This window comes from Apteryx rowi, unplaced genomic scaffold, assembly GCF_003343035.1.
Source record: "Apteryx rowi isolate R43461 unplaced genomic scaffold, aptRow1 scaffold_102, whole genome shotgun sequence".
Classification (NCBI taxonomy): domain Eukaryota; kingdom Metazoa; phylum Chordata; class Aves; order Apterygiformes; family Apterygidae; genus Apteryx; species Apteryx rowi.
In genome coordinates this window covers 90,900-116,217 of record NW_020447220.1, presented here as the reverse complement: position 1 = coordinate 116,217, position 25,318 = coordinate 90,900, and the positions used below count along the sequence as shown (strand labels likewise).

Sequence of the window (25,318 nt, the reverse complement as noted above, 5' to 3'; positions counted from 1 at the left end):
GTACAGATGTTGTAAAGGCTTGGTGTCTACTCTCTTGTTCCATTTTTAAGGCTGTATTTATGAGACTTTGTTTTTATTCAGCTTGGGTAGCTGTCTACCACCATCTTTTAAAATCAACCTTGATTTAGCTTCTTCGGTAGTCCTTCAATACCTTTGGGACAGCCTTTACACTGTTCTTGCAGCCAGCTGATTGTTCTCTCTAACTTCTAAATTTCCATGGGATATTTGCAATATCCCGCTCTAATACCTACTAATCCATTAAAAATACCCATGAGATAGATTAGGTAATCCACTGTGCCTTGCAGATTGCGCTCTTTAGCTCTCTGCTTTCCCTAGAACAGCCACAAAATGATTGCTACATCTGCACTGGAAAAGCATTGTTCCTCCAGAAGGATCCTCTAGCATTGGCTCACAGGCAGGTACAGCTTGCTTGGGAGAGGGAGGGGGAAAAAAAATCCTCTCTATTCAAATCTACAGGGACAGCTTCAGTTGACAACATGCCAGAAACGTGGCTGTTACATCAAGGTTAACCTGTAAGTTTGTAAAGAGTGTCACAAGATAGTGGTACTTGAGCAGTCAGTTCTGTCTCCTCAGCAAGTGCTGTGTTGCCTGAAGAACTGGCTTCACTGCTTGCTTGGAGGAAAGCCTGTGTCTTACTGAAGCCCATGCATTTTTTTGGTGTTTTCATATTTCAAGGATCTGCTCAGGTGCTGTGCCCAGCTCTCTTGGCTCATGAGCTGCCAGGGACCAGGAGGTGGTATGACTTAAAATATGTGGTTTGGTTACCCCCCTCCTTTAGCTGTTCCATCAAACCTGGTGTGCTGTCCTTGATATCACTGTTTTGGTGAGAACTTGCTCTAAAGTTTCCATTTCTCAGGGAAGTCCTTAATATTCCACCTTGTTAAATAAGTCTTGCAAACTTCGTGATTTGCCTGGCTAAGGCCAAAGCCAGTCCTCCAGCCTGTGTCATTATGCTTTCATTAGCTTCCTTGCACGGGATTATGCTGTGTCTGGTCTGATGTGTATGGATGGGAAGCCTAGCAAGGTTAGGCACAATCCTGTTCTGTGTGCAAGCTTGATGGCTTAAAAAGTGCCAAGCACTCCCTAAAGAAGCATGGCAAAGGGAAGGAAACCTTCCAGGCAGAAGGAACTGTCTTCTGCCAGGCTTACTTGGAGAATAGCTGCAGTCTCCATGAGAATAAGTGGTAGATGCTCCTCCTGCCCCTGCAAAACAATGAATCCCTGTGGAAGCAGAAAGTTTTGACAGCCCCATATGTCCTGGAGATCAGGGCCCTATCTTTCAGCTCCACAAGACTGCTTTCCTCACTTGAAGTAAGGAGACTTGTTAGCAGCAGCAAGTCCCTTATCTTCCCTGTGCTCCCAGATACCAGAAGGCAATGTCATGTTTGCTGTCTTCCCATAGGAGCGTCTTTCCTCTTTCTGGCAATGTACAACAGTGGCCCAAAGTGTAATGTCATGGTATGATTTGCTCTTATAAATCCGATTAATGTCATGGAGTGACCCACTAGGAGTAGGGGGAGAGCTTTGATATCAGTCTCTGTGTTTGATGTTTCTTGCTGTTGTGCTGAGCCTGGCAAGCTTACTGTGTAGCTATGGGCTGGGGAGTAGGGGAGAAGTCAGCAATGAGTCATTGAAATAAGAGTAAAAACYAAGTAGAAGAAAGCTTGGAGAGTGTTTAATGAGTATTTAAAGCTAGATTTTGCTGGGAAGGTTTAAGCAGGTTCTTAAGTGACCTTGCTGAACTCAGTGCTTCAAGGTGTTGCCCATTCCATCCATGCTAGATGAAAGCAGCTCCCAAAAGACTTCTTCTTTCATAATACATGACCAATGTTTCTTGCTCCTTAAGCAATGTTAACTCTTGCTGTGTTTGCGCTTGATGCTGGGGGTAGGTACCTAAGCTAAAAAAGGAAGAGAACCAGAAACTTAGTATTGGAAATTTCTTTCTGATTTGGCTTCTGTGTAGCCTGCTAGGATGGCGTCTCCTAGAAATGCTTTTCTAAACTGCTATAGCAGAGCCCTGCTCTTGCTTGAGATCTATGAGAACAGCCATAATGTTGATAGCAATTTGAATCTTAAAATCCACCTGTATTATGAAAAAACAGGAGCATTTTCAGTCTCCTTCTCCTGGGAGGTAGGTGTAGATTACTCCAAAGTGAACTCAAGCATGCTGACAGCAGGCTRGCTTCTGCATTACCTTCTGGGGATGTTTCAGAAGAAACTTCAGGGGTGCTTCTTCCCCACCATGGCTCAGGATTTCAGTCTGTGGGCTGAAAACAAGGATCTGGTTTGGGAAGGATAGAGTGGCATTTCTTAGGAGACTGCTACTCCTGCATCCAGGCTAGTGACTCCTCTGTTAGTCAAGGAAGCCTAATGTTGAATTTGAGCTGTGTCCTGCACCCCTGATTACCTGGGAGCTCTTGCCTCCTAACTAACCATGTCTGTCAGACCTTGTAAAATCAACTCACTGTTGCATGTAGCAATGACATGGACCATAGCTTTAAGTTTTAAACATAAACCCAGGCTGCTCTGAGGTTCAGTACTGTGAACAAAGTGGGGGCAGTGGCTTGGGTAAACCTTTCTGTGCAGAAGGAGCATGCAGATACTGAAGAGTTCTCCCTGGTCCAGGAAAACAGGGATAAGAGCCCTGAAGGAAAAAGTCCTAGGAGTGAGACTGATCTGTGTGCTGGTCTCTCCTCTGACAAGTCTGAGAATGAACTAACTGCTGTTCCAGATGGGAGTGAGGGTCCTTGGAAATGCAAGTGACAAAGAAAAAGCAGTGCAGTCCCATAGTCATGTACATCAGCTAAGGTTACCCTCCTTGTGTCTGCCTGCATCGCCCTGCTTTTGCAGAAGCAGTTTTGCCAGGCAGTGCAGGGCAGCTTTGACTGGGCCTTGCTGTTTCTGGACTCTAGTGCCACTGCTGTCCTCCAGCTTCTGGAGGGCTGGGGGTAAAGAGTAAGGTTTTACATGATCAGAGTCTGTGCCTGTGGATGTGTACCATGGTAGGGTATAAAGCACAGAATTATTCTATATGTAGGCTTAGTGGCTGAAAATTCTCCTTTTCCCTGGCAGGCTTTATTTACTCAGTGGAAGACATTGAAGTAGCTTTAATGCTGCTACAGGGGTCTCTGAAACCCTTCAGAGTCCAAGGATGGTCCCAGGACCACCTCAGGTAGTCCCATAGGCAGGGCCCAAGCAGAGGATGCTGGGGCCTATGTGTACAACTGTGTTAAAAATCTCTGCTCTTGGCCAAAAGAGAAGGTGCTGCATTCACTCTTCCTGCATGTATGCTGCTCTCTGTAACACTAGGAGCTAGGCTGCAGGCACAGGGAAGTTGCTCATTCCCAAGTCAGGCAAACTGCTCCATAAACATCTGTAACCTCCTACACAAAGTGAGCAGCTTCCAGGGTGGGTGCAGGGAGTCTGGGGAGACTTCTTGTCATGAATTCACCAAAAGTGGTTTTAAGAGAATGCTGTATATTGGAGGCTGTTTTTTCTCTTCTCTGTACTGGTGACATGTCATCTTTGCTTCAGTGGTTGGTTTCTGGGTACCATGCTTTGAAAGAGATGTAGACAAATTGCCAAGATGCCAGAGGAGAAGAGCACTAATTGTCAGAGGTTTAGAAAACATAACCTCTGAGAAGAAGGTTGAAGAAATCAGGTGCATTTAATCTAGAAAAGACAGTACTGGTGGCGGTGGGGGAGGGGGATGTCATGGTTTCTCAGTACATAAAAGCTGTTGTCAAAGGATGATTGATTTGTTCTTTTGCAATCATTTGGGGGGAATGATGAGATGAAACGAACTATGTTTACAGCATAGAGAAGGCTTAGTTTGAATACTTAGGAAAAGCTTTCTGGAGTGTAGTGAAATGCAGGATCATCCAGGGGAGGTGTGCAATTTCTGATTCTGATGTCTTTAAAGAAAACCTCCATTAAAGAGTCTCTAAGCCTACTTGGGTCCACTTCCATGAAGGATTTGGGCTGTATGGCCTCCTGAGATCCTTGTCAGCCCTTTGTTCCTGCAGTTTGGGCTGACAGGTAGGTTTGAGGCTTATGCCTGTCCCTTAACAACTGCAAGCATTGGCTGAGCTGGTGTTGCCAAGTTCACATGGTCAGAAAAGCACAAACCAGACACCTCAAAATATTGACTGTGGCTCATAAAAAATCTTGAATTATCCTCTACTAAGAAATGCATTCTCTATTTATCTGCTCACTGTTTTTTTGAGTCTTTTTGGCTGCATCTGTATTGCAGTTAGAAATCTGATGGGAGAGAAACCCAAGCTCACTGTAGTCTAGCTTTCTTGGGTAGGAGTGGAGAGGGCAGCACAGCCCTTCATACAAACCAGTTGCCCAAGTAAGCATCTAATGTCTCGAGAGATCTACTACACACACTGCATTTTGTGCTGTTATCTCTGCTGCACTCTGCAGCTGAGCTACCAGGATGAAATCTAGAATGGAGGTACTGACCCATGCTGCCATCACCTCTGGCTGCAGTGCAGGCAAACGCAGGTGTGGAAACACCACCTCTTCCCTGCAACAGTGAAGTAAGAATGACTTCTAGAGTAACATGACTCTAGATTCTGGGACTTTAAATCATGATAAAATAGAAAGTGGAAGCAATAATCAGTTGTTGGAAGAATACTGCAGTTTAGCACAACTTGTTACCTACCTGGGCTGTTTGGTTCTTGTATTTGACAAGTATCACTTGCAGAAAAAAGACTGTTTAACTATTTAGTCTACTTTCCCTCTCAACTTCCCCTGAGTACATTTTTCACAGGCATCATACTGCTTTCCGTACATAATGTTGGTGACTTCTCTAGTGATGGTGAGAAATGGGGAAGTGTTAGGGTGCCTTTCACTGGTGAATGTGGCAGAATTTCTCACGCTCCCTCATTTGTGAACTTGCCTACAAATCTTTTCCAGGCATAAGCTTTTTCTTTAAGGGGCCAGTGGGGGGGTGTGGTGGGGGGAACAGGTCTAGTTTATGCACACATTGGCCAGGCATAATAAGAGCATAGGTCTTTAATACCAGGCTTACTTCTTTTGCCTCTTCTCAGATCCACAAATGCAGAGCTCTGCCTTTTGGACAGATTCAGATGACGTTATCTTGTGTTTTAACTACCCTACTTTTTGTATCCCTCTTCCCTGAAGCTATTAACATTGGCAGATTCAATGTCCTTTGTTTGTTTTGTGTACTACTTAGAGCCCAAATGTTGGACACCAGCCGGTCTAGTTTCTCTTTGGGCTGTGGTGGGAGGTAGGGCATGCTTTTTTCCCTGCTGGCTTTGCACACTCATCACTATCCTGAGGAGACTGCAAGCCAGCCTTTGCAACAGAAACAGAGAAGATGAAATGGCTTCCCTGAGATCCAGCTGAGAACAGATCCAGTAAAGGCAGGACTTCACATACCTTCATCTTTGGCATTCGTATGAAGATCATGTGCTCCTGCCTGTGGGAAAAGCGGAGTCTCCCACTAGCCATGATAGATGGGGAGTGGAGGTCTTGGCAGTGCCTTGAGTGGATGAGCAGGAAACATTGCTAAGTGAGCATGAGCTGGGCTGAGCTGAGCCCAGGCTTGTGGGGAGCAGCGCTCYGCTGATCTCAACTCTGTTGTTCGTCTTGGAGCTGGAGGTCTGGATCTTATCCACAGCTTCGACATTGAGTCACTGCATGACCTCAGGCACTCAGATACCATGGTGATGAACACAGCACAAATGTCTAGACAGATAGATTAGATTGAATAGACTCTGCATTTGACAAACACTTGTATACCATCCTTGTCAGTGCCACCCAGTCCAGTTGTATCAGTGGGTCTCTTATACAGCAGTGGGGAAGAAACATTTATTTCTTCACTGAGGAAGGAGTGGGCACATGACCACAGTACCACAATTACCAGTGGTGACACAGACAGACTAGGAATAAAGCAGGCAGGAGGGCAACTCTTGAAGGTAGCAAAGCTGCATGGCAGAAAAGCTCAGGAATTGGGAGAGCTGGCTTCATCCCCAGTCTGCTGCAGCCCTGCTATGTGGCCCTGTTTTCGTGTAACCAGTTAGCCTGTAAGTTCATCAGGGCAGGGACTATTTCTTCCTCTTTCTATGGCTCCTATCACAACAAGGCCCTGATTCCAGGAAAAAAGACAAACTATCAAAAATTAGATTTCTTAAAGGTTTATTGGTATCCCTGTCAGCCTCTGGCATGAGGGAGAATAAAGGGAGAATCAGCTCTCCCACAGTCCTTCTCTGGGAATGACTTTTGGTTATTTTCGCACCTGGATCCCTTGTGAAGATGAATGCAGCAGTACAGCAAAGATGTGGCTAGGAGTTTGCCCCATGTACAGGGATTTTTGGAGGCTCTACTAGATTGCCTGAGAATACCTGTCTCCTGCACAGCTGACAGTAAGCTGTCAGTGCTGGAGAAGAGCACTGCCTCTTTAAGAAGATTTGCATAGTGGGGTCTAATTACAGTTGTTGTTGATTCTGATGTTTTCAGTGTTGTTCATATTCCATTAAAGGATAATGCTGCTTAATTTGCAGCAGAGGGTCTCAGTTAACAGTACACCCAATCACAAGGAAACCCTAATGACACTACTTCCCTACTTCTGGTAACACATAATTAAAAAATCACTTCATTTCCAGTTGTGTGGTTCTCCCCTCTCCCCCAATCTCCTAATTACTTTCTAAGCCATTTCATGATTATCCGTAAATATTTCAGCACTGAAATCTGCTAATGAGTCCACCGAAGAGTTAATACCTTGAGTGGCATAAAGGTTTGCCATTCCCTTTCTAATACTGCATCTCAAGGAATTGTTTCCCACTTGGCATGTTCAGGAAAAGGGGCTTTGATTGCAGTAGGATAGGTTTCTGCTTTGGCTTTGAAGCTGGGATGCTGATGGGCAAGGGGAGGCACTTGGAAACCCTGACTCAAGCTGCAGAAGGCCCTTTGCTGGTTTGGGTACTGAATGCAGAAAGTTTTGAACAGCTTAATTTCCACTGAAAGGGCTATTCTACTGCCTGACTATGGGAGATGCTAGTCAGAGGGGCTTAGGCAGAACTGGGTTTGGGTCTGGATCTAGCTGGAGATGCTGCACGTCTGGAAGTAGGGGCTGAAGTGTCCTGCTTCTGCCCTGACTCTACCCTGCCTGTGGGAAGCAGTAATACATCTCTTGGCACTTGGACAAGAGAAGGCAATAGGTCTACCTGCAACTGCCTTTCAGCGTCGTGCTTCTTCACAAATTCATCTTACATGTGGTAGTGAGGCAGTGGTTACTGCAGAGTGAGGATTGCTTGGTCACTGGTAAGGGAATAGCTAAATTCCCCAGAAAAATGGGGCACAGATGTCTACCGCAGCTCACTGGCTGCTGGGAAGAGGATGTGGGGGGGGATGTGCACCCCGATGCCAATAGTAAAATGGGGAATCTGATCCCTGATTCAAGTGCAGTCCTGCTTTGAAAAGCCACTATAAAAATGGTACTTTCTCACTCCACAGGTCTGATCCCTGTGCTCATCTGGTATCTTGGGTATTAAAACTCGCTTGGGTTTTCAAGCTGAGTACTGCAGAGCTGACAAGGTGAAGGAGGAATGAGCTGGATTATTTTTCCTGCCCATGTGTTGCATGGGCTTGATTGCTATGTTCTTTGTATGGTCAATCAGCAATACCTTATGCAAGCCCACTGGGAGCCTAGTGATGTCTCTGAAGGCATTATTTGGAATAACCAGAGATAATTGTATAACTAGGGGGTAATTAACTTCCAGGAACTGGAGAATCAAGCTTAGGCTGCACTACCCCTAGGAGTGAGTTTGTAAGGCTGGGAGTTAGAGAAATCTGCTCTTCTCTAATCATTTGAGCACATGTGACTTGGAAATCCTTGAGACTTGGGGAATCTGAGGCTGCTTCAAATCATGTCCGTGCACTTCTAGTTAATGCTGTAATAGCAGGCAAGGGAAGAGAGCTTGAATATGGTCCTAATCTGCTTCTTTTGTGTTTCAGGTAACCCTGTCACAGTGGGAATGAGCATCCATATCTCCAGCATTGACCAGATCTCAGAAGTCAACATGGTGAGTTAAAAAAAAAAAAAAAAAGTAGCAAACTGTTCTTCCATTTTCCATTTGAGATACAAATCCAAGACAGTGGCTCCTTGGAGTCACCTGAGGTCTGAGGGTATACTTCTGAAGAGAAGGGTGCTGACACCTGCTTCGTTAAGCTCCTTTTGCAAATCCTTCCTGCAGTTGTTGGAGAAAGAGTGGCACTTGCCTGATAAAGAATAAGTATATTTGTTGTTCTCCTTTGGAGATGGTTAGAATTTTGTGGGATGATGGGAACTCTGATTTAAAAGACAGGATTCTTCCTCAATAAAGTGCAAGGAATTCAAGTATAATTTCTCCATGTATAGTGTGACAAAAAAGAAAATTAAACACTTCTCTGGGCTGTAGTAAATGAGTTTCTCTCCAAATTTTTTTCCCATTGTACTGATTTCAGTCTTGAAGACTTGCTCCTTCCATCCACTGACTGACCTGTGTCACTGGGGCTGGATGTCTGTTGGCTCCACAGCCTCAGTCCAAATCCAGACTGAAACAATGTTGAAATTAAACCCTTGCAAAACAAGACAGGCATGAGGGACCTCTCATGTGTTACATGCCTACTTCTGCTGGTGGTATCTGCAATGTTAATGAACACACTGAAAGACTATAGCTAGCTTCTTGACATGAGGTAAATTCTAGTAGGGTTAGTAAATGCATCTATTAATAGCTCACTTAAGTATGTTTGCTGTTAGCTGTGAATGTGTGGATGGAGGATCTTGAGTGGCATCTCTGGTGCCAGCTGCTCCTTATCTGGAGTAGAGATGCTCATCCCTTACCCTTCTGTCCTGGTTGCACGGACATCTCTCCTGGCCGTTAATGGTTATGCCTTGAAACAGTAGATGCTTGCTGCTTGTTACCAGTGACAAAAAGGCAATGACAGCTTTACAGTCAGCTCATGACTGCCAAGTTGAAAAGCAGTCGGTGACTTTGCAGGCTTGCTGGTGGAAATTTGGCGTTTATTTGGAGATTGGTACTGGAAGAGGGAGGAGAGGAAGCCATGTAACAGGGATCTGCTGGTTTTGTCTGGCTTTGATGGGCTGGAGCTTTTCTCACAACTGAAAACAAAAAGGTCTTTGAGTTTGCAGTTTTTTGGGTGTGAAATCTGTTAATGGTGCTGAAATCTATTAACAGTTTTGGTCATGGGATGGGTGCACACCCAGGCCTGTACTCTGTCTGTCTAGGAGAAGCCCTTAGAACTCAGCAGAGGTTGCGCACAGCGCTGACATGTCCTTTGACCTCTTTCCTCTCTCCTGCCGAGTGACTTTTCCTCCAGGCTCCTCTGCTTTCTGAACAGCTGAGTGGTGTGGAAAGCTGGCAGGGGCCACACTTAGCAGCGCCTGCCCCATTCTTCTATACTTGACCGATGTAGAAGAGTCCTAGGTCAGTCTAGAGCTCTTGCTGATCAAATCAATTAAAACCTTGGTCTCCCAATGCTACTGTCCTATTTTTCTGTTTCTGGACTCTCCTGCCCTGCTTCTCTGGCCCACCAGTTCTTTTGCTGTTTTAAGGGGGGAGGAGGGGAAGTAATCATCTGACTAGTAGCTTTGGTTCTAAATTGCTTGAAATTTCTGAATGTATCTGTTGATACAGTCCAGCCTGAAGGGCCAACTGTGAGTTTTCAGGTTCTCAAATGAAACTGTTTGTTTTGCATATTCTTATACAAGAGGCTTGGGAGAGGAGGAGTCAAACCAAGACCTGGGATGCTAGTTTGAATAAGCGTTACTGACCTACAGGTTAAACTTCTGCCAAATAATTGCTATTTCTTCTTGATCTGAGCTATGGAACAGATTGCTAGTTGCATAGAATCTCCCTTATTGTCCCCCCACTATCATAATTACCTGTATAGCATGTTACACCTCAATCTCTAATGACAATGACACTGGACAGCATGCACATATGGAAATTCAGACCTTGGTACAGACCTATGTCCCTGTTGCTTTGAGTAGCTGTGTTTGAGTCTAGGCTCAGCATAGAAGAGCCAGATGGCTTAACCCAGTTACATCCATCTTGCCTTTCAGGGCAGGACTCAAGTCTTAGTCATTTCCTTTCCCAGTCTCAACTTGGACCTGAAATTCCCTATGTGATGAGCTAGCTGTCACTGTCTTTGCTAGAGCCAGCATGAACAATTCAGGGTCTGGGCCTATAGTCTGAGACCAAGACACAAACGTATATAGATGTAGCTGGAGGGAATGAGAGATTTAGCTCAGTTGTTATAACTGCCCTGAGCTTCCTCCACAGATGTGAGAAGAAAACTGGGCAATGCGGAGGCAGGTTCAGGATGAATCTTTTGCTGGAAACATGTCCATTGCCTATAAAGGGTAATCAAGTGCTTTTCCATACACCTCTTGCAAGCAACTGTGATCAGGCATGCAGTTTACTAGGCAAGTAGTACTAGCACAGCCATTCTCTTAGCAACACTTTTCAACCCTTGTCACGTGAAGGCAATGCTCCCCCCTTTCCAGTGACACTCGTTTTCCTCCCCCACAGGATCTCTAGGGGGATGTGTGTATCTAGTGCTGGAGGGAAAGAGCAATGTTCAAATCTCTATTGGGCACACGGGAGATGGGCCTCCTGGGACCCCGGCATGGACCTTCATCCACATGCTGCTCTGGATCTTATATAACTTGGTGACAGAAGCACTGATGGACATACTGAGTGTTTTTTTTGATAGTTGTGGTACCGTTCATGACTACACTGGGCACCAGGCAGTGTCTCTACCACTCTCCCGGTGATGTTTGAAAGGCATGTCACTTCTGTGCTTTTGATTATCCCTCCTAGCCCGTATTCTAACCTGTCAAGCATAATCTCCTGGTCATCCTTCCTGCGTATGTTTGAGGGAGGAAAGATGAAAACAGCTACACATGAGAGCTTACCCAAGATCAAGATCTACAAGTGTCGTGGGGAGGCAGCTTCAAAAGGGGTTAGAAATCAGAATCATCTTAAAGAACACACATTTAAGGAGTGGAAAAGAGTTCTTGTGTGATGCAAGTTTCCAGGCCAAAGGGATTTTACGTGCTTCTTTCTTCTGTGTGACAGATGCCCCAGAGAAAGGTCTGCGTCTTACTCCTGCTCCGGACACAGGTCCTGGCAAGAAAAACAAGGCATTTTTTTTGGCATCCTGTGTGAYTGGGGAAGGGACTGTGCAATGAATAAATTAAAGGCACACAAGTGGAGCGGGGTTGTCATGGCAACCAAATAGCTTCTATTGTTACACAAGGAGTGTTATTACTTACTGCCCCTTGTAAGATAATTAATCCTTAGACATCCTTCCTGGAGCAATGGACCTGTTGCTGAGGCTGGGCAGGCTGAGGGGAGCCCTCAGCTCTGCCATGCCCTTCCTTGGGACCCTGGAGCCTGCTGCCTGCACCCGTGGAGGGAGAACAAGTGCTGCCAGTGACTAGCTGTTGCTTGGTTCAAAAAGTTGTTTCCCATAGGATTCCAGCTGGATGCAGTGCTGTGGAGTAATATAGCTCCATCCGTGATCTAAAGAGCACTCTTTGCCCATGCTCCCATGGGAACTGTGTTCCCAGAATGATGATGTGGTGACATTTAATCCTGGAGGCTACAGGGTTTTCTGCTGGAGCAAAGGCAATGCAGTTATGTCTTTATGCTGGAAGTCCCCGGATACTGTGTGATATGCAGAGTGGCTTGCAATTGTCTATCCAAGCTCAATGGACCCTGACGCCTTTATCTATGAAGGTGATGCGTCTCTGTCTCCTTGAGGGCCATGCCCAGATGCAGTGACATGACACAGTGCAGATGATGGAGTTGTGCTATAGTGCAGGAAGTTTCTAGGTGCAGTGCTGCCATTGTAATGTTCTCTCAGTGATGATGGACAAAACCCCCCAAAATGGCACCTTCTTGCTGCCTGTGTGTGGTCAGCCGTATTTTCAGGCTCACTTGCTAGAGTAATGCTTTATTACTGTGTACTCATCTTAGCCCTACTAAGCAACGCTGAGCTGCAGCCTCTGTTCTTGTCAGTGATTAGAAGGATTATTTGCTGAGTCAAGATCAGTGACATCAACTGAAATGCCTGGGAAAGGTTGCCATGGGCCGGGCCAAATAGGTATTGGGGAAGGCATGTTTCACARGCAGACCGTCCAGGAAGTGCTGATTTGTGAAGATGAAAGGTCTAGCTGGAGTCTTTTCAGATTCCATATGAATTTGCAAGTTGAGGATTTGAAGGTAGGGCAAAAGGAGAAACATCATGATGATGATCTGTAGCTCATGTGATCTGCAAAGAATGGAAGCATGGTATCTACTAATTGTCCTTTAAGGAAATGGGCTGAACAAATTATCTGGCAAATGTCATTTTGCTACAGATGGTTGAATTGTTGTAAGCATGAAACAATGTGCCGCTATTTATAGAAACTTGTTGGTATATGGTGTTATCTGGACAGTGCTATGTTCACACCTCTCACTACGGTATCCAAGACACTTACGAATCTAGTAGTACATCCTGACTCTGGAGAATGAAGAGCACTGGCAGCCCAGACCTTGAGTCACTCTGCAGTCAAAGGGGCACACAGACATTTCTGTCATTGTGGTACGTGGCCTGAATGCTGCCCAAAGTCACTAACAGATTAATGGTCTGGTTCAACTGACCTGCTTCGGTGGATCCATCTCTAATAGTATCCAGCAGTGACTGTTTCAGAAGGAGCTGGAAATCTTCCTCCCACTCCCGTGTGTCCTTTCAAAGGACAGCTGTGGACTGACCTGTTTAGGATAGACTGTAATTGCTTGGTGGTGGGAGGAGAGGCTGGTACTTCCAGCTGTAGCCTTCTCTCTCTAGGTAATCACAGGGGTCATATTTTTCTGGTACCGGACAGTTCAAGCTCCTTTCAAGCATTAATGAACTATTTGAATAAGGAGGAAAAACAACCAAAAGCTTTGTATGCATTTAAAATAAGAGAGAGTTACCCTTCATAACGCTTCAATTTTCCTGCCCTATGATCTGTGCAGTCCTAAACCTGCTCCTTCCTGTGTAGGCAGCTCGGAGCATCCAGCCATTGTTGTCATCATGATTTCTTTGTGACTCCTATAATTTATTCATCCCAAGATGCTCTCCTACATCTGCAATAACATTGTTTCAGTTTGTTATAGCACCAGCTTTAAAGTTTTATAAACCTGGTAACAAGTTGAAAAGTTACAAGTGGATTATTGTAGAAGGGCTAGTATAAGAAGAGAGGTTTCCAATGGAAATGTTTGCAGGAATACACTGTTGAAGAAATGTTGCTGGTGGGATTGATGTCTCCTTTTGCTGGGGGACAGTCTGTGGTGCAGACAGGTTAGTGGTTGATGCAGGATACTTTGCAAAGCTAACCCTGATGCTTTCCTTCATTGCATTCTCCTTTGTGGTCTTGTGTGAGCCTATTGCCACACTGCTGTCAGTTTGTCTTTGTGGGACTGGCTGCACTGAAGTTGGCAGACTGCACTGTCTCTCATGGCCTTATGGAAGGAACCATTGTGCCTGCTGTTTCCCAACTTCTAGAAGCTTATTTGAAAACCAGGTTCTGTCTTGCYTGGAAAAGTAGTTATCCCTGTTCAGGAGAGATGTAAAGAAAGCTATGAGCTGCAAGAGTTTTAAATTGGCTTTCAACTCAAAAGAAGGTGGATCAGGGTATGGGTAAGGGCATTCTTGACTAGGAAAGATCATCCTACTGTCTGTTGTGCCATCACCAGCAGGACATCACTTCTTACATTATGCCAAATTTTCCATCCATTAGGCATGTTTGAAATACAGTCTTTGTAGCGGGATCTGTCCCAGTCAGGCTTTGCAGTTCTCTGTTTTCACTGGGTTATGAATGTGCACTACCTAATTGGATTTCATTTTCAGTGTAACCCATGTACACTAATACATGTGCATCACTGCTGTATGCTGGACATGGTTGGTGAAAATAGGCATTGTAGATGGTGAAACTCTGTAGAGCGACTTTCTTTGATACACAACACCAGTCTCTGAGGTTATACTTTTTCAGAGACGGAACTCTTGGTCCTTGAACCTTTCCAAAAAGTGGAAAGGAAAGGCAGGAAAATGTACGTAACTGTGGTCACTGATCTGTATGTGAGATTGAGAATGGATTGAAGATTAATTCTTTGACAGTCAAATTGTGTACACAAACCCCTAGTTTCCCTGAGATTGAAGCAGCTTTGACATGAGCCTTAGAGTGTCCTCAGCAGACCCTCTGAATGTCTGCAATAATAGACAGGAAACACCTTTGCTGCAATATGTTCCTGAAAAGAGTTTTCCATTGATATCAGTGTCTTGAGTTTAAAGAACAAAAATTTTAAGGAGACGTTTCTGCTACATATATTCTCTTCAGATATATCAGCATTTTTCTTATTTTTAACTGAAAATATTCTATTTTATTGCTATCTCTTTTTAATGGAGAAATGGCATATAGGTATTTCCCAGTAAATGTGTTCTGTCCCTGGTTATCCAAAAGTTTTAAAACAGAGGTTAAAGCATTTGACTATTACAATCAGAGGTTTCTGGATTTGTGTGCTACAAGATACAAGTGTGACAGGACATTCTGGTGCTGTAACTGTTTCCCTGTCTCCTTAGGAATCTTCAGCCCTGTGACACCCTGTGGTATCTGAACTGCGTGTGTATACACAACATCCTAGTTAGTATTTAAGGCTTTTGAATATTGAAGACTGCTGAAATATGGTAAAGCTGAACGGCAGCTTTGCTGAGCTGATGGACTGTGGATGGTGTGCTGTGATGGTACAATGGGGCTGAAGTCATGTTGGATTGCTGGAGGCTCCTGAGATGGTAGTGTCGCAGGTAGCAAAGGATGCAGTGGTGCCTCGGTGCTGAACAGGGGCTGGATCCTTCTAGTGTAATATGGTAAAAATGGTACAGCCCTGAATTAGGGTAAGATATCCACACAGACTCTGTGCTGGCATGAACAGGTAGAGGTTATGTGTTTTTTATATGCTAGGGGTTTCCATGTGCTGTGATTTAAATCAAGATATTGCAAGCATGCAGCTGAGAGAGCTGGCTTCTTCAGAGCTGGCAATTCTGTGCCTTCCTCTAGCAATGACTACTTTAGTACGACTTAGGTCATGCAATTATTGTCACTTTAAGTCCTTGTGTGCAGGGCTGTAATTCACTGGGTGGTTGTCTGCTTGGGAAGTTGCACAGAGGCTGCTCTGTACATGTGAAACAACCTTCTCCTGCAGGGGAGAGTTAACAGGGAGTGCAAAGGGCAGTCCCACACAACTCCTATGTGCAGTATCCAGCCATGCACACTGCCATCAGTTATGCAGTCACCTTGGTGGCCTTTTCACGTCTCGTCTTCTCCAGCAATAGCAAGCTTGTGCATAAACACACAGCCTCTTGGTTAGCAACAGCATCTTGATGCTTTTTCCGTCTGCCAAAGGGGTGTTTGGAGAAATAAAAGATGGTTGTGGAAGGGGAGAGAGGAACCTCCAAACCGTTCTAGACATACCATCTCTGAGCAGGTCTCTACTGCAGGCAGGAGGTATAACTGCCTGCTCTGTGGTTCATCTAGATCAATGATAAGGGTAGAAATCCACTGAACTCCTAGAAACATCCTTGTGGCAATGTGAATGTCAGTGACCCATCTTCTCTGCTATTGCTGGATTCGAGGTTGCTTCATCCTTGCAGTGTTGACATCCTGTGATGGAGTGCTGGGACTCAGGGTGACTTTCACCAGCACCTATATGGTTTTAAAAGCCAAGAGTCAGATTTGCATATCTGCTTGCACCACACTGAATATACCTTTCTTTAACAGGAATTCCACTGACTGTACTGAAAGATCTCTTGAACTAAGTTAGTGCATGAAGGCAAATAAAGCCTCTGGTCTCAGGGGAGCTCTGCAGTGTGATGGGATGGGGGAGTGGGAGCTTAGGTCTGAACAAACAGGGGTCCCCTTTATGCCCCAAAGACAGGGATGGTCCTTCTACAATAGGATGGGGCTCTTGCAAAAAACAGTTAGAATAAAGCAAACAGTTATGAAGTGGCCTGAAGTACTCCCAATTCATTGGTTCTGAAATTGGTTACCTAGAGATTGTCCTGCCTTAGAAACTAGAAAATAGGTCAATGTGACTCATATGTCAATATTTACTGCATTTATGGCAACTTGTAGAAGGGAAAAAAATCTTCTTTCTGATATCTTCCAGGATATTACACAGATTATCCCACTCCTATGGCAGAATTTTCCCCATCACTTTGGCTGTGGTTGACTCTGCAGAGACAGCCTAGTAAATTCACTACATCTCACAAAGCCTAGTTGCTAAGTAACAACCCCAATATCACCATACAGGCTCTTCAGATGCTGCGGCTAGCTATAAAATAGGATCTGCACAAAGCACCAGTAATTTCTTCTGAAATGGAGGTCTTGGGGTTTAGGTGCATGTGTGGCAGATGGTGGCCTGGGAAAGGAGCAGTCCTGGCAGGCCACTGTCCTGCTTGGAGGTGTCCTCCCATAAGCGGGTGGACAGCCTTATAGCTAGCTCTATCAAGGGGTTTCGTATGGTTGTGCTGAAGGGCTCTGAATGTTTTGGTCATTACTGACGTCCATGAATGAAGTGTTTTTGTTGGCTGAGTGAATGATTTTGCCATGTGCCTAGGTAAGTAGATATGTGAGCTGTGAAAACCTTGCTGAAAGAAAAGCTCAGGTGCCTCTCAGCTGAAAAAAAGATTGGGAACTGCTGGACTGGGAAACAAATCCCTCCCCATGAGACTTTCTACTCTAGCATGTTGGTTTGCTCCCAATAATCCTGTAGCATTCACTCAGTATCTTAATGGAGGGTTTGGAGAAAGGTCTTTATCTGCATAACTGGAAATGCTTGGTTATGGGTAAGCTGTTGGTGAGTGGACTTGCCAATTTCTAGACTAGTCCCTAGGTTTTACAGCACTAGTAAAATCTGGTGGCAATGTTTATTGTAAATGATCTCCCCTTGCACATCTCTTTCCATGATGCTCTTATCCCTAAGGAGCAGTTCTGCAAGTCCTCCAGTATCGCAAGTTCGAGCCTCAGGAGGACTGAGTCAAACCTGCTTCCAGTACTGAGAAACAAAGTTCAAATGTTTTACTCACCAGGTGATTTCCCAAATGAGAACACTTCTGTGCTTCTTCTGAAGAGAATAAGTTCACTCTGAATTTCTTATATGACTCTGCCCCATGGCAGAAGAGAGAAGTTGTGTTGGAGAGGATGAGAGTCCTTGGTCTGTTTGCAGCATGCTTTGGGCTGAACAGTGCTGTGCATTGCAATGCCCCATCTGTTCCTGTATCAGCCAAGTTATCTTTAGATCTGAACATTCCGCAGTGTTGTATGGTAGTGGTATGAACCACTTCAGCTTGCACTCCAGCATTCCTGTAGTAGTTAGAGTTGTTATTGCAGAAGACTTTGCACAGGATGAAAATGTATTTTTTCTATTCAGGATTTTATTCAGGTTTTTACACAGGCAGAACTCCCACAGCCTATATATATATGTATATATATATTATATATGTAAATATATATCTGTTTTTTTTTAAAAAAAAGCTGTCTGTATTTGAGAGTAGTGTTCCAAACTGCCACCTGTTTCAATAGCAATGCTGCAGCATTGGAGAGCATTACTGCAGAATGCTAAAGTATCTTTCCACAAGTGAAAGCTTCATCTGGTTTGGTTTGATTGAAAGCTAGATTAGATCTTGAGGATCTGACCTGCTGACATCCTGTCATACATATATTTAAAGCGTGTAGCAATAGAGTGTACGTGCGCAAGAGTGCCAGCACCTCAATATAGAATCTAGATCCAAATATGAGTGTGTGCATGTTGTGTTGCTATTTGAATATGTAAATAAATGGGGCTATATATAGCTCTATATGTTATGTACATGTTAAGTGAAGGTGGCAGATATGACATCTGAATAGCTTTGCTGTTCCCAAATGGTAGAGCCTGGTAGAGGTTCCCTGCATACTCCCTACATCTCTGGTGCTTGCTCCTACCCCTCTCAGCCTTTCTGCTATCACATTTTTCAGGCCTCTGGAGAAGATTGCGTGTGGGGACAGGAGCTGTTAATATTCTGAGTCTGTGCTGAGTTGCTAGGCTACAGAGAAAAATGAACATTCAAGGAAAAAGGATGGTAAAAGGGAGAGGATCTGCTGAGCTGTTTGGAGGTCCAGAAAGGCCCTCTAGTAAGAYGAAAAGAATCATTTAGGGAAGGGATGGTGTGCATGCACATGGGATGAAATGCAGGCGGTCCTTGCTGCCCTGGTAGAAGTGGTGTCTCTGGGCAGCTCTTGCCAGAAAAATGGCAGCAGAAAGAGTAAAAGAGTAGATTCTGTAGCCACTGTCCCCTTCTGTGTTGTTACTTGCAGGGTATATACAGCTGGCCTCTTACTGTCTATGCTAGGGTGCAGTGGGTCACTGGGCTGGAGTATGCCCTTTTATACATCCTTCCTCCCTTTTTGCAAAACACTGAGCTCCAATCTGAAGCTCTAGTAAAGAGGGAAGCAAACCCAAGACATGCTCACAGCTTGCAAGTTGAACCTAATCTCTGCCTTTCATTGCCACAAACTGCTACCACAGTGACTACAGAGGAAGACAGCTTGTGGGCTTGTATCTGCCCATCCACTGCCTTGGTCTGATGCATTCTAGGCTAGGTCACACTTGCACAAAACACTGACCCTTTTGTCCATCACAAAGTTGGACCTGAGGTTCAAGGGTACTTGAGGGTTTACAGTACACCAGCTCTTGTCTGAGCCTGGCTTTCTACAGTGCCAGTCTCTTTCTTGAACAGAGACCTCCTTCCCTTTCAGCTGTCTCCCTGCAAGTCATAGTGCTAAGTATCTAGCTGTACAGGCTGTGAGCAGTCAGACCTGCCAGGTGTCTTGTGTTCCTCTTGTGGAAGGGCAGCTCTGCCCCCTGCTCCTGCCTGCAAGATTTCTATTCCCTCTCAGTATTGCTGGCTGTATCAGAACCCTCAGAAAAATTAAACAGTGCCTTTGGGTATTTTTATTATCTGGATACTTTATTTACCGAGCTCACATGGGCTCTCTGCCAATAACTTTCAGCCAGCTCTGCAAATAGAGCTCCTTGGCTCCGGGACTGTTGGTCCTGGTACTGCAGAGAGCACTCACTCAGCACGGACAGGGACTGCAGCTTGTTTTCTGCCATCCAGTTGGCTGTGAAGTCAAAGTCTGCTTGCTTGTGGACCTCCAGACCCTGCTGAAGTCTCCGCTTCTTTTCTTCATGCATCCTGTAACAAGCTTGACTTGTTCAGCAGAATCAGGAATGTCCCACCTAGCTGTATCTCAAATGCTATTGCCAGTTAACCACACTGCACCTGCCCATCAGGTTTGCACTCCTGCAGCCAAGATTTGGATTGCTAAAGTGGAAGACGGGTAGCACAGGACATATTATGTGGTCACTGATGCTGGTGTAAATCCTGACCAGTTCCACTGGCTTTATCCTGGCATAGCTGGTGGCAGACTAATCCATAACCGGAGGCAGAAGGAGACCATTTCTATTGTATTACACCATTTGGTCAATACGCTTGATAATAGAAGTTTTTCCCTGCAACAGATTATCCAGTTGATATTCTTGTCCTTTTTTCAGTCATACTAGTATAATTACAGAGYGCACTGTTGAGATGCACTACTGCTGAAGCACTTTATTTCCACCCCTTTTCTCTAACAATAAGTCAATCTTATTGAGTCTGTCAACTTAGAGATCACAGATATGGTTATGCAGTGTTCGTGTGTAGAAGTGGCCACCMCAGGCATAGGACTGGGTCTCTGTGCATGCAGATGTTTTGGGATATTTAACAGTACAGTTGTGCAGACGCAGTTTGCATGGGCTTGTTGAAAAATGGCCCCGTGTTTTTCAAACCATGGGGCTGCCATCCTCTTCCTCAGACTCCCCCTAGATGTAATGAACCTTATTGCCAGAAAGATGTTCTACTCTTCTGTCTGCCTTTCCTGCACCTGCTTCCACACCACTGGGTCTGCTTACCCTCGGTTATCCTTAACCCTTCTCCATGATCGTACTCTTGAGTCTTCTACAGGAAATTAGCACCATCCTCTCTAACCTTTTGGTCAAGCTATTTTGTGCAGCCCAAAACTGCCTTGGCCTTTTTGACTGCCACAGTGAATTACAAGCTCTGGTTAATATTTTTCCCATGGAGAAAAAGTAGTTTCTGATGTGCATTACACACTTGGCACTTGCATTGAGATCTAGGGATCCCAAAGTGCTGCATGGGGGAAAGTTAGCATCAGTGTGTTAGTTTTACAGATGGAAAACAAGACAGGTGAAAGTGCCCAAGGACTCCTAGAGAATTAGCTTTGGGTGTGCTGGAATTGATATCCAGAGATGATGATTTCTAAAGTGCCTAATCCCAATGGGCTTTTAAGTGTTTGTAAGTCTCCCTTTTACTGTCCCATTCCTGCAGTATTCTGTCCTATGCTCTCTGGCGGTCAGTGTCTATGGGGAGGACTGCAGAACCTATTCTGTTTGGGACAGGGTTTGACAGGATTGGTGTCCAGTAAGACTATTGGCAAGATAGTGAAGATGTTCGGTTAAAAACCAGCCAAACAAACAAAAATAGGCCCAGGGAAGTGGAGTTCTGGGAATATTTTAGAGAAATTGCTTTTGTTCCTTGCCATGTTGCTTCTGCTAGAAAGCATTTGCTTTTTGATGATTACTTAAAGTGAGCATCTCTGAGCAAGCAAGAGATAAGAAAGCAACTACAAGGCAAAAATTCTCTGAGGGTATGCACCAAGGCTATGAAGCCTCTTTGAAAGGGTGTAGGTAGCATCAGTGATCTTCCTATATCACCTCTCCATTGGTACCATCCAGTTTTCTTTCTTTACCCTTCTGAAGGCTTTAGAAACTGATATCTTCCCCAGTCACTGTTTAAATGTCTTGCTCAAATTTAATTTAGCCTAATAGGCTAGTTGTTGCATGTTTAATTAAATACAAAGTGATTATTTAAAAACATATTTTTGAGCTTTAATGGTTGTTTATTAGATATGTCTGCATGTGTATGCAGCTGGCCACTGGAAACAGAGATGCTGTAAGGCAGTRAGGGTAGTGGGCAGGAGAGCAAAGTACCAGAAGATAGGCTGGGAGAAACTGGGTGGGAGATGGGAGAAGAAGAGGTGGGCTACAGGCACTAGCACTATCCTCTAGCTTGTTGTAGGTGTGCTGAAGGCAGATACGTAGCATGCTAGTGTAGTATGAGCGAGCAGTAAAAGGTGAAGATGGTCTTTCTGAAAGCACTGTGTTTTCCTGTTACAGGGCAGCAGAAGCCTAACACAGCATAATCTGTTTTAAATTACCAAGGACTCCAAGCCAGAAAGYATGTTGTAATATAAGTATGACTTCAACCTCCCTTTTGCAGCTATGCAATGGTTGATCATAACACTTCTCTGAGACTTCGCAGAGATAGTGTGTTAAGAAAAGGTTCTAAGTTAAGATTTTGCCTTAAGCAAATAGGATAAGAATTAACGTAGGGATTTGGAAGGACTTGATGAAGCCATTCTGAGACATTTGATGCAGTAGCAGAACCTAGAAGATGTATGTAATGAGCCTTTATCTCCTGGAGGTGGAGCGAGCTATGCTACGGGGGCTGTCTGTGTGCTGTGCTGGTCAAGTCATTCCTTGGATAGACTTTGCCTGAGAAAAGCAGTACACTGTACTTCTCAGGGAGAGTGTCAGCTTGCTCCCCTTCCCTCACTATCCAAGGCCACCCTCTAGCTTGCCCTTCCCCTGAAAGGGATTGCTGAGGTGGTGACTTGCTGCCTGAACTACCTTCTGGTTTAAGTGGGCATCTTATCTGCTTTTAGGTCTCCCAGATACTACAGGGAGTCCTTACCCCAGTTTCCAGCCCATCTATCAATGAGAAGGTCATGTAAACACGTCCCTTCAACTCTGTGGCTGAAATTCAGTCAAATTGATGCCTTGCCTTTTACTGAACTTAATGTATTACCTTGCTTCTTGATCTCAGCTGGCAGTCTGGGCAAAGCATGCCCTTCTGCTATGTTGGCTTGGCATGGTAGGTATTAGCACCAAATATTAGATAAGATGGGATTGATCAGCAGCTAAGGGGCTCCCACCTGGAAAAGAGGGCACTTTCTCAAGTTGTGGTGGGGTTTGGAGTGAAGGCTAGGTGGTGACTCAGGAATGGGAAGGCCAAACCATCCTGCTTTGGGGATAGAATGGGCTCTGAGATTTGCCCAGCCACTAGCCTTCATGGGGAGCAGAGCTAGGAAACCAGAACAGCAGAAACTAGTATTCAGCAGCTCACAGATTTTACAGCTTAAGAATAGAAACTGCCAGGCATTGTTTTCTAATAGCATGGCATACTGCAGGTGGTGATTTGGGGATTGCTGCCTCTAACACTGAACGAGATTGCTGTTTTGCATGTGCTCGTGGGGCAGGTGCTATTCATCCCTGTGCCTGTCACTTCTAGCTTTCTCCTCAACCTCTGTTTCCAACATGACTGGGACTGTTAAGCAGGGGACATCTGGTGCTGCCTCCTGCTCAGATGGAGCTTTGATATACAGAATCAGAAATCTGAAAGCCTTTTCATGGGCAAATCAACCTGCTTTTGGCTTAGGACCCGGTTAGGTGTGTCCTCTCTCTTACGCCAGCAGGATCAGCACCAACCCAGGTGCTGCAGTGAAGGGACAGGGCAGGAGAGAAATAGGGCAACAAAGTGACAGTTTACTTGCACACCCATACCTGTTGAGAATACAGCTGGTATCTGTCCCAGTTTCTGGACATGCATTCAGCAATTAAACACATGCAAATTACTACAAAAGTAGATCAAATCAGTGAGGGTAATATCTCCATGAAAACTACTTTTCAGGTCCTATAAGAAAATCAGTTCATGAGCACAAAGACCTGCTGCACAGAGCATATCCTAGAGACCAGTACATTTGTCCCCTTGCATTAATGGCAGAGAGATAGCAGGTGGAAGGGCCTTGCATTGTCAAAAGCCTTTCGTGATCCCCAACTCAGCACTGACATCTGGTTACCCTTAAAAAGGAGGAGAGGTAGGAAGAGAGTCTGAGTTTCTCACCTGCTGGGCTGAAGCTTAGGGAGAAGAGCAATATCTGATATTATAACAGTTGTCATGCAGAACTTCAGAATTGTAACTCAGTCACCAAAAGAGAAATTAAAGCAACACTCTCCCTAAGGAAAACATAGTAAGTACCAGGGTTGCTGCCTCCTGCCCTAGGCAAAGGTGAGAGTCTGAACAGATTGAACTGTCTTAGAGCTGAAAAGATTTCTATCGTGTCTTTACTAATGTCAGATTCACTGGTGCTAGTTAAGGTCTGGAATCCACTGATTTATCTTGTCTGGGTAGAAATGGACAATCCATTAAGAGGACAAAGCAGATTGCTTACTTAGCAAGCTCATGTAAGAACTGTGGCCCTCTTGCTCTGTCCTTGCATTCTCCTGTATGTATTACACTGCTCCGATTCTTTGCAGTTGGTTGCAAGCATGTCCTGTCTCCTACCCTTAAAAATAATTCCTCTTATTTCCCCTACCCCCTCTTTAAAATGAAACATACTTAAGGACTCCTTTGTCCTTTAATTTCTCTCCCAAGAATGACGGGAACAGGAGCTGGTGTTTAATCATCAAAGAAGTTGAAGCCAACAAACTTCATTAGTGGCTGGCAGTGGCAGCTTGGTTTTCACCAAGTCAAAGATGTTCCATTTTTTTCTCCTCTTTCCAGAGCATCTTGGCTTTCCTAATGTTCTTTTATGATCTTGGACAAGGAGACCATATATCATTTGCTTGCATGGGGTAGGACTTTTATTTGGTGACTTCTCCCTTAAAAAGGAGGTGCTTTATCGAAATCGGGGTGGAGGGGAAATGGGGGATGAAAAGTCAGATGGCACAGCTGACTAGAGAGGTAAATTGCAAAATCTCCTTTTTCCCTTGTGTCCCAAGTAATGCAGCACCAAAAGAGTAGTGTGCGCTCTCCCTTGCAGAAAAGTTATTGCTTCCAAGTAGCTTACAAATGTGCTTGGTGAAATGCAACCTCCACTAGCAGCCTGGAGTAGCTRCCTTTCTAGGAAAAGCTTTGAAAGTGAAGGTATCAGAGTCATTTGTCATGGACAAAAATGGACTAAGCAAAGGAGACATCCGTATAGCCAGAAATGCTGTCTTCTGAGTAAAGACACAACATGCTGTTTCATATACATTACTCCCTCCATTTCTAATCCTGGCTTCTGAGTCTATTGTAGCTCCCAATCAGTGTGCACACTTCTTGTCTCTGGGCAAGAGGCTTATTTTAGTACTGAGGACTCCACAGTCAGAGCACAGACGAAACTAGTCTGACCCAACCTGCCAACGGTCCATGACTCCAAGGAGCTGTGCAGAGGCCTCTGTGAAGCAGCCTGCCCAGGAAGGTTGCTTCTGGTGCCTTTTTGTTAGAAGCTGGAGCTTTTGCCTTGCAGCAGGAGGCTCTATGTCTTTGAGCTATTCTTTCCTTTTAATCCCTTCCATTTCTAACTCAGATGATGATGTTTTCCACCTTAGTGCCTAGAGCTTCCGGGTACTGCTAAGCTCCTGACTTCAATGTGCTCATAGCAGCCAGTTCCAAAGGCTCTGTGGAAAATTATTTCCACTACCTTGTCTTCAGTCTGTTTTGCAAAAAGTCAGATACCGTGGGCATTCGGTTCTGTCTGTATTTTGCATTTAACCCATACAACAGTTCTTTCGTTCTTTCCCATCTTGCTGCTTCTTGCTGCTTCCTGCCTCTATCAAAGCTTTGCCTACTGCTTTTGAGAATGCATTTAGTTATTTCCACTCTGCTCAGTAGCCCTCAAGTATCTAAATAAGGGTGGAACTCTAGAACCTTGAGTAGCATAGAGTTAGGATTATTTACTGGATTTTGCAATATGAACACTACAGGGAATCAGGGAAGAGTCAATATCATTTATATATCTGTTTTAAAGTGGTGTACATACAGTGAATAGCTAAACTGTGGAACTCACTGCCACAAGATTGCACCTGCCAAAGGCTGAATAGAGTTGAGACACTCTCAGAAGAGAAACTGAGGATCTTCAATTAAGAGAATACTATCTCTGGCTCGCAAGATCTGTAAGCCTCAGATAGCTGGAGAGAACTCTAAGGAAGTATCAAAACATACATGCTGTTTTGCTTATATTTCTTCCTGCTATTGTCTTGACTGTTACTGGTGACAGGATACTAATGTAGAAGGACTTTTGGTCTGACACAGTAGAGCT

General features: G+C 44.7%; 1 protein-coding gene across 2 annotated transcripts in view; it reads left to right on the top strand.

Annotated features, from left to right (window-relative positions):
* LOC112965726 (gamma-aminobutyric acid receptor subunit beta-4) overlaps positions 1 to 25,318 on the top strand; it is a 77,915-nt gene that overhangs the window by 22,273 nt on the left and 30,324 nt on the right. For both annotated transcript variants that reach the window (XM_026065020.1, XM_026065009.1), the window contains exon 3: positions 8,008 to 8,075. In XM_026065020.1, coding sequence (XP_025920805.1) covers positions 8,008 to 8,075 — 68 coding nt within the window. The remainder of the gene's footprint in view (positions 1 to 8,007; positions 8,076 to 25,318) is intronic.